A 19,690-nucleotide genomic window follows, 5' to 3' on the forward strand; every position below is an offset into this window, starting at 1 on the left:
ATTTGCCTCTCAATCAGAAAAATTACTTGTAGCTTAGACAGCACCTTTCTTAGCTCCTCTAATAATGACTCTGTCCTTTGTTCTAGACCCTGTCTAGTGCACTTGAGCCTCATTCCTTTGTAATCATAACCTCTACTCTACCACCAATGGCTCTACTCCCAACCTGTGTGTACTGATGGTCCTCTTCCCCACTTAATGCTGTATAATTGTTCAGACCTGGTTAAGGCCACTCTTAGGATCATTGGTTACTATCCTCACCCTGTCTTTTATGACCTTGTCTAAATATGATCAGAGTCGGGGAACTTGGAAGGCTTCCATAGCCTTGGCAACTCATGACGACAGCCTAGGGTGGTTACTGGCGCCATAAACTAGAGTGTCAATTTGTTGGGTCAACAACAGGAGCCACTGTGCGCTTGCTCCTGATGTGGGATCTCTGTCCTTGATGTACTGTACATTTTGATTTAATGCTATAACTAGTACTCAAACAGTATGTTTCACTTTGTGTTTCTATGTGGGTGCAAACTGTTGAAGTATTTTATACTAAATTGATCTTCTGTATATAAATAGAATTGAAAATGAATCTTGATGTGAATGGAAGGGGAGAGGGAGCGGGAGAGGGGAGGGTTGCGGGTAGGAGGGAAGTTATGGGGGGAGGAAGCCATTGTAATCCATAAGCTGTATACTGGAAATTTATATTCATTAAATAAAAGTTAAAAAAAATATTATGAGTTCTTAACACACAGCTCAAATTAGCCTTATCTATACAATTTTTACTCAAATAAAAAACTAATTAGGGGGCTGATGTTGTAAGCCCAGTAAATTAATCCATTGCTTAAAATGCTGGCATCTCATATCAGACTATTGGTGCAACAGCTCTACTTCCAATCCAGCTTCCTGCTAATCTGCTTGGGAAAGCAGCAGATGATGGCCCAAGTATTTGTGCCTCTGCCACCAAATGGGAGACCCAGATGGAGTTCCAGGCTCTTGGCTTCAGCATGGCCCAACCCTGGACACTGGAGCCATTTAGGGAGTGAACTAGCAGATAGAAGATATATCTATCTTTCTTTCTTTCTGTCCTTCTTTCTTTCCTTCTGTCTTTCCCTCTTCCTCTCTCTCTCTCTCTCTCTCTCTCTCTCTCTCTGTGTGTGTGTCTGTGTCTGTGTACATCCCTCTCTGTACCTCTGCCTTTCAAAAAAGTAAATCTTTTAAAATAACAAAATAAAAATAATGCTAACAAGCTCAGATAAGAACAGCAAAGATTTTAGGAAAAAGTTGTTAATTTTGATACAAATGGGACACAGATACTGAGTAATACATACTAAGTACTTTCACATGCACTGCTACATTTACTCTTATGTCAACCACATGCTGTAAAATCACTATTCCTCCTTTTTCAGACTCAAAGCTGCATCCCTCGCCCATGCCACATAGTTCAATGTAGCTTGAGCTAAGATTCTCAGCCACCACAATTCCAAATCCTACACTCTCCCTGCCCATTCTGCTCTAGCATTTGGATTCAGACTCTGATGGAATTATCTGGAGGGTGCCAAGGTTTAGTTCTAGCATCCATATCATTCAACATAATACATGATAGTAAAAAGACATTTCCTTCCTCTAAATATGATACACAATTTCTTAAGATACACTTTAGCCTTCAAAGGTTCTCATCTGAACTAGCATTTGCAGTTCAGAATCTCAATATTCATAGAACTTTGATTGCAGCATTCCATCTCTGTGATCACTCTGCTCACATGTTGTTTCCTGCCCTGTCACAGGATCACTGGCTTCTTCTCCAAACATGGCATACACCGTGACTGTGTACTCCGTATTAGGTGACAATCCACTCAATTCAATATCTGTGTAGGTCTCTCCAATTTTCATCTGAAAAGAACACACAGTATTAGTTCACTTGCCAATGTCTATTATTCATGCATGGGAGTAAAAGTGAATGAAGGTGAGACTTCATGGCATAAGACTCCTTATAATCCTTTCATCAAACAGGCGTCAGGAATGATTTTTCATCTTCTGTGGCTTCTTACTAGGAACAGGTACAATGGATCATATACAACTGAGCATACCCACGCATGCCACGCTGGGATAACTCTTAACATCTGATCAAATGGCAGCAGCAGCCAGAAATTACCAGTGCCTAGTGTATGGTTCCCAGAAGAGTGTGGGTGGAACTGAATCAGAAATTCTCTCTAGAGTGTGTGAGACACAAGCCAGTATGCTGGAGGCAGGGGAAAGTGGGCCTCTGTCACATTTGGTTAATTCCAACAAGTCCTCTGGCTGGGTGCCCATGTGTTGCTTCAAGCTTGGGTGAGCTGGATTAGTTCTGCTGCCCATTTAACAAGGGGCTTGTCCAGTTGGATGACAAGCCCCTACTGTTATAAGTTATGCCCACCTTGACACTCAACTCTGCAACTTTTGATAGTGGGATATTCACAGTTGTGTGGCACCCACATGCCAACTATGTACAGGCAGAAAAAACCCTCCATGGACAGTCTCCAGTCACATGACTGCCAGTGGTATTCAGAAGTTAAAATATTTAATTTGTTTATATCTTAACATAAAACAAACATACAGAAAATAATTTAATACACCCAGATGTATCAACTATTCAAAAATAGATAATATCAAATTTTTTTATATTGAATTCAGATCTCATTTTTAGAAGGACTAAAATATTTAGATGTAACAGAAATTCTTTCTCATTCTGTTTTCCACCTCTATCCTGGTGTTGATTTAATTCTGATTGCTGCTGAATTTTTTCCCAAAAAAAACTTTTATTTAAGGTATACAAACTTCATGCATTTCATAAATACAACTTTAGGAACATAGTGATTCTTCCCACCCTACCTGCCCTCCCACCCACACTGCTACCCTTCTTCCTCCTCCCTCTCCTATTCCCATTCTTACTTGTTACTAAGACCTATCTTCAATTAACTTTATACCCATAAGATTAGCTCTACACCTAGTAAAAGGGTTCAACAAATGGTATTAAAAAAAAAACTGTTCTTCAACAGTTAAGACAAAGGTTGTTCAAATGTATATCTCTCTTAACAACAAATGGTCCTATGTTTAATATATGTAAATGGAACTATATCAACACTTCCTTTTTACAATTTGTTCTTCTTTTGTCAATATTATGTTTCATGACTTGATACATATAGATTTGATATTACTAATTCCTCTATGGTATTCTTTTGTATAAGCATAACACTTTCATCCATTCTACTAGCCTATTAGTTCTTTATAACATTTTGATGTGGCCAACTATATGAATTGATGTTTTCCTGTGATATATTTGGTATCTAAAAAACCAGTATGCATCTTCAACATGATTAAATACTTCAAAATATTCTCCTAAGCAGCTGTACCAATTGACATGCCTATCAGGAGTGTGCAGTGAGAGTTCTCCCATAGACTCACTAATGTGTGGTCTTATCTACATCACAAAATTTTTGCTAATCTCCTGGCTATGAACTAGTATTCCTTTATCTTTATTATTCTCTTTCCTAGTAATACTTAGTCTCTTTCCAACACCATTTTTAAATCTTTGCAAAATAAAATGTCAGATCCAAATTGGTAAAGGTTGTCTAGAACTTGGGGAAAAAAGGGACACCTGCCACCTGTGCTATCTGCTGTTGGCACTCAGTTACCCTATTTTTGATGGTAAAGATTTGGTCATGGAGGCAGGTTTTAAATGGTATTAGAGATCCAAATTCCATACGGCTTCTCCTATGCATCCTACTTGCCTAGTGAAAACATTCCTTTTTATTTCTTAAATGTCTGCATTAGAGTAATCATTTCCTATCAATTAAAAACAGGAACTAAAATAAATCATTTGAAAGTCAAGGATTCATCAATTAAAATGGAATTAATGCCAAAAATTGATATCAATGAGATAGATGTGTCTGCTACTGAAATCACTAAGATAAATTTCTTTCAGTGTATATGGGGAAAACGGCATTGAAGAACTGCATATAGCAAAATTAATTACATTAAAATTTCTCTAGGGGGCAGGCATTGTGGCCCAATGGGTTAAGGAGACACTTGGATTGCCCATACTCCCACACTGGTGTGCCAACTGGAATCCCAGTCACTCTGAATCTGATTCAGCTCCCTGCTAATGTGCCTCAGAGGCAGCAATTGATGGCTTAAGTGTTGGACCCCTACCACTCATGTGGTAGACTTGGATAGAGTGCCTGGCTCCTGGCTTTGGCCTGGCCCAGCCCTGTTTTGTTCAGGCACTTGAGGATTGAATTTGAAGGAGTGAACTTTTAGGCACTTTAGCAGATGGAAGATCTCTCTTTCACTCTCTTTCTCTCTCTCTATCGCTCTGCCTTTCAAGTAGATAAAAACAAATAAATGAACATTTTTAGAATTCTCTAGAGCTATTCAATAATAACTGGTATAAGCCCTAATAATGTGCATGCCTTTGAAAAAGAAACTCCACTTACATGAATTTGTCCTAAGGAAATAATGGGACAGTTTTGCAAAGATTTGTTAGGAATGTTCACAGAATCATTATTTACACATGCATGTTCAATAACATTAATTAATTAAATATGATCTATATAAACTAACATTGTAATATTATGGTAGTACTAATGATTATATAAGATATTCTTAGTGATCTGAAAAGATATTCACAATAATAAACCAGAAAACCATTTCCATTTGTTATATTTAAAAATACATTGAGGGGCAAGTGTTCAGACTAGCACTTAAGATACTAGTTAATGCACCCTCAACCCAAATCAATCTCTCTCTCTCTCTCTCTCTCTCTCTCTCTCTCTCTCTCTCTCTCTCTCCCCAACACACACACACACCCTGCCTTGAAATAAATAAATCATTCCTACAATGCACTGAAAAGGACTGTTAACTCAATGTTAACAATGGTTATCTCTAGATGGTGGGGCTATAAGTGATTTTTTTTCTTTTGATGATCAAAATTTTCTAAATTACACATGCTACATTCATACAGGAAAGCAATTTTTTTAGATTTATTTTATTTATTTGAAAGAGTTATAGAGAGAGGTATATATAGACAGAGATCTTCCATCCACTGGTTCATTCTCCAAATGGCTGCAATGGCTGGAGCTGAGCCAATCTGAAGCCAGGAGCTGGGAGCTTTTCTTCTGCGTCTCCCATATGGGCTCAGGAGCCCAAGTACTTGGACCATCCTCCACTGCTTTCACAGGCGCATTAGCAGGGAGCTGGATCAGAAGTGGAGCAGCTGCACCAGTGCTGCGGCTCACTTGGCTAATCCTCCACCTGCAGCACTGGCACCTGATTGGGGCACCAGATTCTGTCCCGGTTGCTCCTCTTCCAGTCCATCTCTCTGCTGTGGCCCAGGAAGGCAGTGGAGGATGGCCCAAGTGCTTGGGCCCTGCACCCGCATGGGAGACCAGGAGGAAGCATCTGGTTCCTGGCTTCAGATCAGTGCAGCGCTGGCCATAGCAGCCACTTGCGGGGTGAACCAACGGAAGGAAGACCTTTCTCTCTCTTTCTCTCTCTCTCTCTCTCTCTCTCTCTCTCTCTCTCTCTCTCTCTCTCTCTCTCTGTCTAACTCTGCCTGTCAAATAAATAAATAAAATAAAACAAGAAGTGGAGCAGCTAGGACTTGAACCAGCACCCATATGGGATGCAGGTGCTGCAGGCTGGGGTTTTAACCCGCAGCGCCATAGCGCTGACCCCAGCAATTCACTTTAAAGAAGTCAAGGATGCTAGGACTCAAGTAGGCAGCAGATGGTTACCTCCTTTTCATCTCCAGCCAGACCCTCTGTGAGAGGAGCATAAAGGATCAGGTATCCTGAGGCTCCAGGCACTGCATCCCACTTGACCCGCATACTGTTCTCAGTCACATCATACAGTTCAAGGTCAGAAGCCATGGGTAAAGCAACTGCAAAAGAAGATTTTTTTAAAAAAAAACTTTCAGACATTTGTAAATATCCTTGAGAAAAAAAAATTGAATAGCCAAGATATAACATTGGTCATATTTGAGGTATAGGGAGAAAGGTATTAAAGATATATTGCAAATTACTTCTTAAACAATGCTAGTAAAAAAAAAAAAACAAGAACCACTGTTGTTTTCAGTTATAAAGCTAGACTTTTCACAGCGTGGCCCTGCAAGCTTTCCTTGCCTGCTGTCCTAAACAATGTCAATTTCAGGACTTTGCTTACAGTTGTAACTCTTTGTACACATTTCTATTGGCGTGCCCACAACACTTCACCACCCTAGTTTGCATGGCCTTGCTTTGTATCCTCTACCCCTGACCAGACTAAAACATCCTTGAGAGTGGGAATTGTTACCAACATATTTCTGCAAAATAAGGGCATTGCCACCTGCCTTACAGATTGTTGCCAGGGATAAATCCTAACATGCATAGCGAGTGGATTATCATAGTACCTTGTACACTATTACTGTGTCACTGTTGTATCAGGCAGATTTTTCAGGTCAGCTTTACATAGAGCCTACCATGTTATAGGAACTCAATGTTTGGAATGGCTAAAAGAATGGTTGATCTTTTCTTCTTCAAGATCATCTCTTATGGGCACTGGTTCTGCCCTGGCTTCTCCATTTCCAATCCAAATGCCTGCCTATGGCCAGGGAAAAGCAGCAGAAAATGCCCAGTTGTTTTCACCTCTGCCACCCATGTGGGAGACCCAAATCAAACTCCTGGCTACTGGCTTTGGTCTGGCCAAGCAGTGGCCACTGTGGCCATCTGGGCAGCAAATAAGCAGATGGAAGATATTTAACCCTGTCTCTCCCTCTCTCCATGTAACTTTTTCAAAATAAATAAATAATTTTTTTAAAAAGTAATTAATTTCCTCTTGTGATTCTCTGAGTTGTGTATGTAACATCATGATCATGCCCAGGAAAGGAATTATTAGTAGTCAAAAACTTGATATAAATGATATTAATCATGAATATATGAGCTTACTTCAAAAACAAAAAATGAAATTCAAAGATGTTTACTTGGTTTAAAATTTGAAATCCATTCATAGATTAATACATACTTTCGATGAATTTAGTGAAGATTCCTCATAGAGGTAACATAATTTTTTGGTGTTTTACTGAGCAAGAGAGCTACAGAGCTCCTTCCCTGTTCTACTGATAAATTCAAGCTCAGTTCTTAGTTCATAACAGGCAATAAATAAATTAATGAATATGTTGTATCTTCCATCACTAAATTTGCTCACTTCTAAATAGATCAGAGTGTGATGTCCTGATTCCCAAAACATAGCACCTGCAAAACTGCAGCTGTAGCACAGACAAGTACAAATATAGCATAACAATGCTTTGCAATGAAGTTCATCCAGGATGTCAGCAGACAGAATCTTAGCAGAATTCCAGTTTAAGAGAAGGTCATCTGGTAGAATGAAATACATACGTGTAGTTTCAGTTCCCCGGAGGCCTTCACTAGCAGTATGCGCATATATTGCAAAGACTGCTATCTGATACTCAGTAAGAGACATCAAGCTTTTCAACACTGTGGAAGATACACTCCCATCCACCACCACCTGTTTAAAGAACAGTTTGAGGAATGAGAGTATGTCATATCTCATGTGCAGAATTGAAATTAGAAAGCAAATAGTCCCAGGAAGAATATTTCATTACATTTTTATTTCTAGGGCCCTATCCTCCCTCCCACTGTGGCAGTCAACTCCTGTTGAATATTAAGTGACCCGCCTTTTACAGGATGCTTCCAAAATCCCCTTACTAATTTATATCTGATGGAAATTTGTTGGTCCCTGGCTAATTATTATCCTATTAAGAACAATATAAGCAATATTTTTCCACGGAGTTTTGAGAAGCATTTAAAAGGACTGTTGGTCATGAAAAGATAGAAGCATTGGAAGCACTCTCACTTTTTTGTTTTGGTCTAGAATGATTTAAAATTCTGTGATCCACTACTCTAACACTTTATAAAAAAAAATACCATAAATCCTGCCATAATAGAGAAGAAAATTGTGAAACATGCTGAGTTCAATCAGAGGTTAGAACAAAAAAAGGAAAAACGATTCCATCATGTTTTTGTATTTTCTCTGTGAACTGCTGTATCAAAGGTAGGAACTGGGAAGGATCCAGTCATCTGGCAATAGGTTTTCTCCTCTGTGTTGGCCAAACCATGAAAAATGCTGGCCACCATTGCCTTATTATGGCTTTTCCATTGCACTAATCTCTCCAAATGTCCAGGAAACTCCAAACCCTGGAGAACTATAGTGCATTTATGAGATCACATAATTTGGAACACACAGACTGCACTTAGGCAGAAAGCTCAGAACATTCCCAAGTAGAAATAATGCATATATAGCAAAAGGGGTCCTGGCCAGATAATTCACCAAGGATACCTTTTGCTTCAGAGCTCATTAATTCTGATCAAATCATTTGTGTTATAAATGCATATCTGGCCAGTTCAGAGGTTTTTTATGTAGAAACGAGAGACAACATAAATACCATAACCGGAGAACTGAGAGAACCATTTGGATACATGGAAATGTATTTCAGTCAAATCATTTAAAATATTGGTGACAGAATAATTTCCTTATATATTCATTTCTGTCTTTTTCTCCCTACTGTAGAAGATGTGAGAGAATGAAAAGAATGGCTTGAAAATACTTTAGTTCCTTAGTACCTCTTCTGGCTTGCCACCCCTGGTAGGATAATAGACAACTCTGTATTTCTGCACTTTTCCTGGGGCATGAGTCCAGTTAACCATAAAGCTCCTGGCAGTCACTTCAGAAGTAATCAACTCTGTAGGCGGCCCAACGGTGGCAAGAGCTGAAGCTAAATTAAAGAAACACATCAAATAAGTCACTTTCCTAAAGTTATTTCTTATGAACCTAAGACACTGCATTCATCAGAAAAGACTACTGGTTATTTGCTGTCTTTAATTTTTTATATTTAGATAAATTTATTGTTACTCATTCTCACATTTGTTCATTCAAACATTTAATTGGCTATTTGGTATCAGGCATCACGCTAGATTCTGAGGCTATAAACTTAAGTAAGACTTAGCTCAACTCCAAGGAACTTTCTTAATTAAAGACATTGCTAATGAATAATTAAAACAAACATTAATTTAGCACATTTGCATCTAATAGTATTCTTCTGAGGTCTTTAAAAGAATTATCTCATTTTCATTTTCAGTAGTTGCTGTTATTTCTAACATTATGTAGAGGAAACAATGAAGTCAGAATGAAGTTAAATAACTTGACCAAAGTAACAGAGTGGAGAATGATATCAGGGCTTCTAGACACAAGAACCTATGTTTTTAAGGATCAGAAGATATAGCCTCTCTATTTAAGATTTTAGTTCAACCAATGACCAATATCTAAAAAATCATAAAATAAAAGGCAAGGAACATATACTGAATACCTCCTATGAGTCAGATACTACGTAGCTTTTCAGGTGTGTTACATACATGTTAAATCAAATGGTTCTATAAAGATGTAAGACATGTAGAATTTAAGTGGAAAAGAAAAACAATGAAAATGAAAATAAGGAGGTTAAACATTAGGAATTCTCACTCATTAGGGGCACTAGCCAAAAGGAAGTTTAATAATCACAATAATGAAAAAGCACAGCTTTGACTATGAACTATGCCTAGGAACTATATTAAATGCTTGGTCATCAGCCACATGTAGAATTATTTTGATGGGAAAATCCAAGCTCTAAAATATTCTCACTCTGAAGTTCAGAGAAATTTCTTCAGTATCCTACTGCTTAGATGCTCAACTCAATTCCAACAGATTTGGTTCAAGGAAAGGGGAGTGCTATAAAAGAAAAGGACATGAAGCCAAACAGAACCATTGTCAACCCTGGATATAAGAAAGGCAAGAAATAAAAGTGGAGTCTTAAAAGAGAACCTGGGTAATGCCCTCCTCTCAGATCACATCCTTACCACCAGACCAATGATATCATGAGGGGCAAAGGCTAAAAGTGTTCTACTGGTAAGCCTGAGTACATAGATTGTTTTCTACTTCTGCTCCTAAATATAACTAACTTATCTGAAAATTAAATTCAAGCATAAGAAGGCACTGAGAAGTGGAGAGAAAAGGAAGATGATTTGGGGCTGCAGGATTCAATAAATGGCACGGTGGTAAGTTCTCCTTCTTTTTGACTCACAGATCCCAGACATGGGACTAGACTAAAGTCACTGGCAACCTAGAAACACCGCAACAGATATCAAAAATGAGGCCCCCATAAATTTGATTTCTTTAACTGAATGGCCAGGAAATGGTCAGCCAAGAAGACAGAAAACATCAGGTGATAACTACTCCACTCTAGACAAATCTCACAGAAGAATAGCTATAGAGCCTCCATCCTCATTCATTTTCTTTGGCTGCAATAGGGTGCTACAATATCCTGCCCTATCACCTCACCCCAGCAAGAGTAGGATGAGAGAAGATCAAGTGGGAGAGAAGATGGTCATCCCCAACCAGGGGTAGCAAATCCATTCCCTCACAATTCCACCTGTGACATCAGCAGAGACCACACAAGCAGCCTGCCTGGACTTAACAATTGCACATGGTAGTAATGAAGCACTGCTCTCCCTTCACTCTGTGGTGGTGTCAGAGGAGAACTAGTTGAGTTACCACTGTTCAGCAGTAAACGAGGCTATGGTCACAGCAGTGCCAGTGGAAGCCTCGTGGGGAACAGTAATGAGGGACCCCTGTTCTCTAATAGAGTGGTATTAGCAGAAGCCTGGTGAGTAGGTGTGCTTCTCTCCTCCCGAGGATGTCAAAGGAGGCCAATCAGTAACCTGGACTTTTTACCCTACCTGGTAAAAATCAGGCATGCCCTTATTCCCCTGCCAGAGTGGTATAAGTGGAAGCCAGCTAAATCAGAAGGGAAAGCCATCAGATAAATGCTTCAATGGACAATTACAAACACAAATGAAAAAATTAACACTCTCAGCAAAGAAATAGTAAGACTTAGCCAAGAATCAGAAAATATAAAAATCACGTAGCAATTGTATAAATAAAAATAACCAAAACTTTTTAAAAACTTACTGGGGGCCAGCACTGTGGTTCAGTGAGTTAAGCACCACCTGTGACACTGGCATTCCCTATCAGTGCCACTTCGAGGCCAGGCTGCTCCACTTCTGACCCAGCTCCTTATTAATGGCCTGGGGAAGCAGTGGAAAATAGTCCAAGTCCTTGAGCCCCTACACCCACGTGGGAGAACCAGATGAAGCTCCTGGCTCCTAACTCCAGCCTGGTCCAGCCCTGGCCATTGCAGCCATTTGAGAAGTAAACCGTCAGATGAAGATTCTGTGTGTGTGTCACTTTCTCTCTGTAACTCTGCCTTTCAAATAAATAAATCTTTAAAAAACTTAATCTATGGGTTTAATAATATAGTGAATGGGCAGAAGAAGGAAGCAATGACCTTGATTCAAAAAACAATAGAAATTTGAAAATGAATCTTGATGTGAATGGAATGGGAGAGGGAGCGGGAGATGGGAGGGTTGCGGGTGGGAGGGAAGTTACTGAGGGGAAAAAGCCACTGTAATCCATAAGCTGTACTTTGGAAATTTATATTCATTAAATAAGTTTTAAAAAATCAATAGAAATTACCTAATCTGAACAACAGAAAGAAAACAGACTTAAAAAATTCATAGAACCTCAGATATATGAGACTATAATATCTAAATTTCATGTTGTAAGATCCCCAGGAGGAGAAACAAGATAGGGATGAAAAAGTACTTGAAGGATAATGTTGAAAATTTCCCAAATTTGACAAATCACATAAACTATAGACCAAGAAAAAAAGTAGACCTCAAATAAGATAAGCCCAAAGAAATTTGCACTATGACATAGCATATTCAAACTTCTGATAACTACACATAAAGAAGAATCTTAAAAACAATGAGAGAGAAAGAAATGGCTCCTTACCTAGAGGAGAAAAACAATTTGAATAACAGCATGTTTCTCATCAGAAGCTATGGAGAACTGAAGGCAGTGGCACAACACTTTTTAAGCTAAAAAAACATTTGTCAAACCAGAATTCTATATCCAGCAAAAATACCTTTCAAGAATGAAGGGGGGTGGGGGCAATGGCGTCCTGGCTCACTTGGCTAATCCTCTGCCTGCAGCACCAGCACCCCAGGTTCTAGTCCCGGTTGGGGTGCCAGGTACTAGTCCTGGTTGCTCCTCTTCCAATCCAGCTCTCTGCTGTGGCCCGGGAAGGCAGTGGAGGATGGCCCAAGTGCTTGGGTCCCTGCACCCACATGGGAGACCGGGAGGAAGTACCCAGCTCCTGGCTTCCGATCAGTGCAGTGCACCAGCCATAGCGGCCTTTAGTGGAGTAAACTAACAGAAGGAAGACCTTTCTGTCTCTCTCTCAGTGTCTATAACTCTCTCTCTCTCTCTCTCTCTCTCTCTCTCTCTATCTCTGCCTGGCCAAAAAAAAAAAAAAAAAAAAGAATGAAGCGGGGGAAGAAATCACTACATTCTCAGATAAAGGAAAATTAAAAGAATTTGGCACCAACAAACCTATTTTAAAATATTCTATTTCTAAAAAAAAATGATAAGGACAATGATATATAAAGAAAAGATTCTACTCTCTCAGAAAGGAAGAAAAAAATGAAAAAAGCATAAAATGAGGAAAACACAATACATTTTAACCTTTGGAGTCTTCTAAGTTATATTTGTAGGATAAAGCAGCAACTATAAAATTTTCTGATGTTTCTAAATATATAGGAAGAACTGTTAAGGATGATTATGTGTAAAGGGACACAGGTGTGGTTAAGGGCCTGGCAAGAGGTAAGGTTTATTCACCTCTCAAACTGGTAAAATGTCAACATGCAAGGCTGTGATAAGTTGTCTGTATAAACTATAGTACCCAGAGCAATTACTAAAAAAAACCTATTCATACAGGTTCGCTCAAAAGCACTGTGAACCAATCACAATGGAATTCTTAAAAAAATATTTAAGCAACCTGCAGGCAGAAAGAAAAAGGTAAACAAAGAACTAGAAACCAGAAAGAGCAAACAGGAAAAAAGAAAAACAAATAAAACGTTGAATGTACACTCAAATATGTCAATAATTACATTAAATGTTGGATTTATAGACATAACCATCAGTATGCTGTCAACCTAAAGTCAACTTCAAATATAATGAGATACATAAGTTGAGAGTAAATAGAGTTATATTATGTAATATTAACCAAAAGAAAGTAGGGGTGGCCATACTAATATCAGATAAAGTTAGACTTCAGAACAAAGACAAGTACCAGAGACAGAGAAGGCAGTGCAATGGTAACTGGTTAATCTACCAAGAAAACACAGCATCCTAAATGTGTATGCACCAAAGAGCTGCCAAATATGTGAACTAAACATTGAGAGAAATAAAAGAAGAAATAAACAAATTCAAAATTGTAACTGGAGACCATCATTCTCTCAATAATTGGTAAAAAAAAATAAATAAATAAAATACCTCCGCCTTGCGGCGCCGGCACGCCGGGTTCTAGTCCCGGTCGGGGCACCGATCCTGTCCCGGTTGCCCCTCTTCCAGGCCAGCTCTCTGCTGTGGCCAGGGAGTGCAGTGGAGGATGGCCCAAGTGCTTGGGCCCTGCACCCCATGGGAGACCAGGAGAAGCACCTGGCTCCTGCCATTGGAACAGCGCGGTGCGCTGGCCGCAGCGCGCCTACCGCGGTGGCCATTGGAGGGTGAACCAGCGGCAAGGGAGGACCTTTCTCTCTGTCTCTCTCTCTCTCTCACTGTCCACTCTGCCTGTCAAAAAAATTAAAAATAATAATAATAAAATAAATAAAATAAAATAAAACAACTAGGCCAAAAAAATAGTAAGGACATATCAATAAGACCATTAGTCAGTAGGATCATAATAGATCATGACAATAGCACATAATTATAACACCTTTTCAAGCAATCACAGAGCACATATCAAAACAAACCACATCTTGGTCATAAAACAAAACTCAACAGACTCAGAAAACTTCCAAGAAGTTGCAAGTTAACTTACCACTACATAGTCTGAAAAATCATTGAGTCAAAGAGGAGAGGAGATGAAAAATTACTTGAACTAAGTGAAAATAAAAATACAATCTGTCAAAAGTTGTAGGACACTGCTAAAGCATTGCTGAAAAATAAATTTATGACAGTAATTACTTATATTAGTCAAGAGGAAATATCTCAAATCAATAACCCAAGTCATCACCTAGAATCTATTAAAACAAGAGCCAAATAAACCCAAAACTAGCAAAAGGAAAAAAATGTAAATAGTAGAAGTGAATGAAATCCAAGACAGAAAAACAGTTAAGAGCTGAAACTTTGAAAAGATGATGAAGAAAGGAGAAAGGAGGAGGATCAGAAGGAAGAGAGAAGAAGGGATGGGGGAACAAAGTCCTAATTTAAAAGGGAAAAAATAAGGGAGAATACATAAATTACCAATATATATAAGGAAAAAAGATATATAATTATTAAATCCATACTCATAAAAAGAATAGTAACAGAATATTATGAAGAGCTCTGCACACATACGTTCTACAAATTCAATAAAATACATTCCTTGTAAAGCAGAAATATTTTCCCTATAATGGAGAATAAGGCAACAACATTCATTCTAAGCAGTTTTATTCCATATGGTTCTAGACATTCTATCCCATGTGATAAGCAAGAAGAGGAAGTACAAGGCACGGAGATCAAAAAGTGATGAATCAATCTATCCCATTTGCAAATGGTATGATTTTCTACAAAGAATATCCCCAAAAATCTAGAGGAAAACTCTTTAACTACTAGTGCATTAAGATAAGATCATAACATACAAGATGCTGTATTTCCTTTTACTGCAATGAACATATGGACACTGAAGTTAAAAATACAATACAAAGTCACTCCAAATAAAGTAAAATAGGTATGAATTAACAACATGTGTGTAGAAATTGTATTCTGAAAACTATGAAAAAATGCTCAGATAAAAGAAATCAAATAGATATCTAAATAAACAAAGAGATATACTGTGTTCATGGATTGGAAAAATCAACATAGTAAAAATGTCAATTCTCTCCAACTTGGTATTTTATAATGTATTATTGCAATTCTTATTAAAATTCTAATAAGGTATTCTAATATGTATGGAAAGGCAAAGGAAGTAGAAGAGCAAAAACAGATTGTTTACAGAATAATCAGGTGAGTGAATTCAAATCTACCCAATTTCAGGGCTTACTACCAAGCTACAGCAAATCAAGATTATATGATATTAGAAGAGGGCATGATACATTGGCCCTTTGGAATCGAATAGAGAACCCAACTCACACAATTATGCCTGATACTTGACAATAAAGAAAAAACTCCAACTAGGTAATGGGGAAAAGACATGAACAGACATTTCACCAAGTGGATATACACATGGAAAAGAAGCATGTGAAAAGATATCCAATAAGTCATGAGTGAAATAAAAATTAAAACCACAGTGTTAAAAAATCATACAAAAAAAAAAAAAACCCCAGTGTTGTATCACTACATGCCAATCAAAATGGATAAAAAAAAAAAGCACTTGAATGACAACAGATAATGATAACACATCGAAACTGAATTACTCATAACATTATCAATGGAAACATTATCAATGTTACAGTCACTCTGGAAAATAATTTGGCAATTTCTTAATGAAAACCAAGTTAAAAATGTGACTCAGATATGATCCAACCATTGTACTCTTGGGCATTATCCCAGAGAAACAAGAACTTATGTTCACATAAGAACCTATACACGGATATTCAGAGCAATTTTATATGTAATGGCCTTAAATTTTAAAGCACTCAAATGCTCTCCAATAAGTGAATGGTTAAACAAACTGTGTGACATCCACACCATGGAATATGCCACATGCAACACTTTGGATTAATCTCTAGAAATTATCTTGCATGAAAAAAGCCAGTCACCAAAGGTTACATAATTCCATTTATATAATATTTTTGAAATGAGACAAATTAAGAAATGGAGAGAAGATTAGTGATTGCCAGGGTTTAGGGAGACAGTGAGGGAGGAATAACAAAGGGAGTGGCTATAAAAAGGCAAGATGCCTTGTCTTTGCTGTGATGGAAAAGTTCTGTGTCTTGGCAGAGTCAACGTTCTGCTTACAATATTGTACTATAGTTTTGCAAGATGCTACCATGTGGGGAATCCAATAAGAGCACATGATCTCTCCATATATCATTTCTTACAGCTGTATATGAATGTGTAATTATATTGTAAATGAAGAGCTTGAATTTTTAAAATGATGCTCTAAATGTAAACACTACAGAAAAAAAATCGAGTAATTAAAGAATCCGTCTCTCATCCACAAAGCCGGCCAATATACTCCCTTTTCCTCCCTGATGACTCAGTTCTTAGGAGAAAAAGGAGTCTTTAAAGCCAATGTGAACAACAGCAACAGTTTTCCTAAAGCACAATAGACCCAGGCTGCCCAGGCTGCTCTCTGTCACTTGTTTACCTTTGATTTCTCTGTCCTGTTCTTCCACCCTGGAGCAGACAGTCCTCGTCAGACTCTCCACCACCGTGTGCATCAGGTCGAACTCTGCGACGTTGTACACATGAGTGCTGTCTGGTTCGGAGGCAATCTCTTGCAGTTCATTCACATCAGCGTTTTTTACCCCTGGCATTGAGGACGATAGGAAGGACAGTGACATTCGCATCCCACTGGGAAGAGCAACTGCAGTGAGCCTGACCTGACCCAGACTCCACTGCAAACAAAGCTCTGGTGTGGCTTTTTTAAAAATATAAATAATGCAAATTTATTTTATAAACACATATGAAATAAATTAATGAAATGAAAAATATAGCTAAGTCTTGTATTTATTATGTAACAAAATAATAGCACTAACAGATTATGCAAATAGAAAAAATAAATAATAAAAGAGAACATCAAGAACATGTATCAGGATGGCGCTGTGGTATAGTGGGTAAAAGCTGCCACCTGCGGTGCTGGCATCCCATATGGGCACTGGTTCATGAACCAACTTCACTTCCAATCCAGCTCTCTGCTATGGCCTGAGAAAGCAGAAGATGGCCCATATCCTTGGACCCCTGCACCTACGTGGGAGACCCGGAAGAAGCTCTTGGCTTCGGATCAGCACAGCTCTAGCCATTGGAGCCATCTGGGGAGTGAACCAGTGGATCAAAGACTCTCTCTCTCTCCCTCCCTCTCTCCCTCCCTCTCTCCCTCTCTGCCTCTGCCTCTCTGTAACTTTGCCTTTCAAATAAATAAATCTTAAAAAACTAAAAGAACACATATCAAGGACAAAACAAAAGATATCGTATGCCTATGTTTGGATCAATGGCCACTTGGAGCTCCCATCTTAGAGGCTGCTCTCTCTCCCATTGAGAGACTTGTCATTCTTGGATTTGCTATTTGGAAGAGCCACATTTCAAATCAGATTGTTTGGGGAAAGGTTGTTTGAATTTTTATTTTTATATACTTTAAAGGCTGAGAGACAGAGATAGAGGTCTTCCCTCCATTGATTTATTCCTCAACTTCCGACAACAGCTGGGGCTGGGTCAGGCCACATTCAAAATCCAGATCTTTCATGTGGGTGGCAGGGACCCAGGTTCTTGAGCCATTAACTGCTGCCTCCCAGAATGAACATTGACAGGAAGCTGTAATCAGAATCAGAACTGAGACCCAAAATCCAAACACTGATATGGGATGGGGGAGTTCTACCAGTGTCTTAAGCACTTGCCAAATGTTAGCCCCAGACTGCTTTTTAAAAGTTGCCTTCAGGGGCTGGCACTGTGGCATAGAAGATTAAGCCTCTGCCTACAGTGGGTCCCATATGGGTGCTGGTTCAAGTCTGGCTGCTCCACTTCTCATCCAGCTCCTTGCTGGGAAAGCAGCAGAGGACAGCCCAGGTGTTTGGGCCCCTGCGCCCATATGGGAGACCTGGAAGAAGCTCCTGGCTCCTGGCTTTGACCAGCCCAGTTCTGGCCACTGTGGCCATTTGAAGATGGAGGACCTCTCTCTCTGCCTCTCCTCTCCAGCCCTCACTGTAACTCTGCCTTTCAAATAAATAAATTAATTAAGAAAAATATAAGTTGGCTTCAGAATAAATTTAAATGATTAAATATTAATTTTTCGTTGCACATCTTAATAGGAAAATGAGTTGATGAGATTAACTTGACTGTGTGAACATTATACAAGCAATCATAACTAATCCAGCATTCCAAATAATCAAAGATAGCTTTAAATTTCAATCAAATCAGTTTACTTACATTGAGAGGAACTTCAAGAACAATATAATATAAATTATTATACCATTAAACCAAAGAGGAAGTTTATGGGAAAAAAAGTTTTAACACATCTCAATATAGTTTTTGTCTAATAAGCACCACAATTTTGTCAAGCATATAGCATATAGGAAAGTTCTGGTCCTTTCATGGTATTGAATTCCATTACTATGAAGATCAAGTATAGTGCTGGGTGTTTGGAATACAGCAGAGAGCAGAGTGAACAGCAAACTATGGATGCTAACAGTTGGTATGCTTATTACTCTCCAAGCACTGTACTAAGTGCTTTACTTATATTAACACATTTACTCCGCATAGCCAATCCCATGAGTTTGACACTACTGTTTCTGCCACTTTACAAAAGAGTAAACATTCAGAGAGGTTAACTAATTTGCTCAAGGATGCACAGTTACTAAGTGCAGAGCTGCTGTTCCCCCATATCATGCTGCCTCTCACAAGATTTAAAATGTGTCAACATTTACCAATGAAATAAGAGAGAGGGAAAAAAAGGAAGGCACAATGTTAAGTAGACTTCCCTTCTCCAGGCTTCAGCAAACAAGGAGGATTTTTTTTTAAATCCTGTCATTTCAATCATCTGAGGGTATTAAAAGGAGGTACTACAAAAGCAAGGAAGAGAGATTGCCTGGGGCACATGGATTTCTTCTTAGATGCCTGACTACACCAGTTAATTTACCTTCCAACCTCAACTTATGGAGTAACAAAGGATTACTTGTCTCTAAACTATTTGCTTCAGGATGTTGTAAGATAATAAATGCTGACGATTTTCAGGTGACTTCCAGAGAAAGTCCAAATCATTTCTGAATGAATTCACTTAAAGTTTTGTTTAAATCCATTCTTTATTAAAAGGGGCAGAAAATGGAGGGTAAACATACAAGTTAATCCCCCCAATCACTTCAAGTTTCTAGAGATTTCCTTTATGAACAAAGGAATACAAAAATAATAAAATCTGATGTTTCTTGCCTGAAGGACTTCTACAATAGCATCTGAAAGGTATATCTGAATCAATGGAACACTGAGAGCATACCTAAGCAATGATCTTTGTGTCTATGTTTTTTCATGGCATTCATAGTCCCAAATCTATCTCCCTGTCTCCCTCCCTCCCTCTCTCTCTCTCTCCCTCCCTCCCTCTCTCTCTCTCTCCCTGCCCCCCCCCCCTTTTCTTACTCTATCTCTTGCTCCTTCTTTCCAAATAAAATAGTTTGTTGCAACTGCTTGGAAACAGAGTAAACGAGCAGCATGACTTTGAAGGAATCTGTTTGGTAAGCATTTTGCTTTGCTCATCTTTGTGTTCCAGTATCGGACACAATGCCTGGCATACAGTAAATAAATAAGCAAATACTTGGATGACGCCTTCTGTAAACCACATTTTCAGTAACAAATCCAGGAATGCGTCAGAGAATTTTTTCTCTCG

The 19,690-nt window shown here is 38.7% G+C and overlaps 1 protein-coding gene across 4 annotated transcripts in view; it reads right to left on the reverse strand.

Moving 5' to 3' along the window:
- COL14A1 (collagen type XIV alpha 1 chain) overlaps positions 1–19,690 on the reverse strand; it is a 264,888-nt gene that overhangs the window by 153,607 nt on the left and 91,591 nt on the right. For all 4 annotated transcript variants that reach the window (XM_062188053.1, XM_062188054.1, XM_062188052.1 and 1 more), the window contains exons 9-13: positions 16,469–16,630; positions 8,646–8,797; positions 7,401–7,530; positions 5,763–5,908; positions 1,752–1,881 (exon numbers count right to left, since the gene is read on the reverse strand). In XM_062188053.1, the coding sequence (XP_062044037.1) occupies positions 1,752–1,881; positions 5,763–5,908; positions 7,401–7,530; positions 8,646–8,797; positions 16,469–16,630 (720 nt within the window). The remainder of the gene's footprint in view (positions 1–1,751; positions 1,882–5,762; positions 5,909–7,400; positions 7,531–8,645; positions 8,798–16,468; positions 16,631–19,690) is intronic.

Source organism: Lepus europaeus, chromosome 4, assembly GCF_033115175.1.
Source record: "Lepus europaeus isolate LE1 chromosome 4, mLepTim1.pri, whole genome shotgun sequence".
In the NCBI taxonomy this organism is placed as follows: domain Eukaryota; kingdom Metazoa; phylum Chordata; class Mammalia; order Lagomorpha; family Leporidae; genus Lepus; species Lepus europaeus.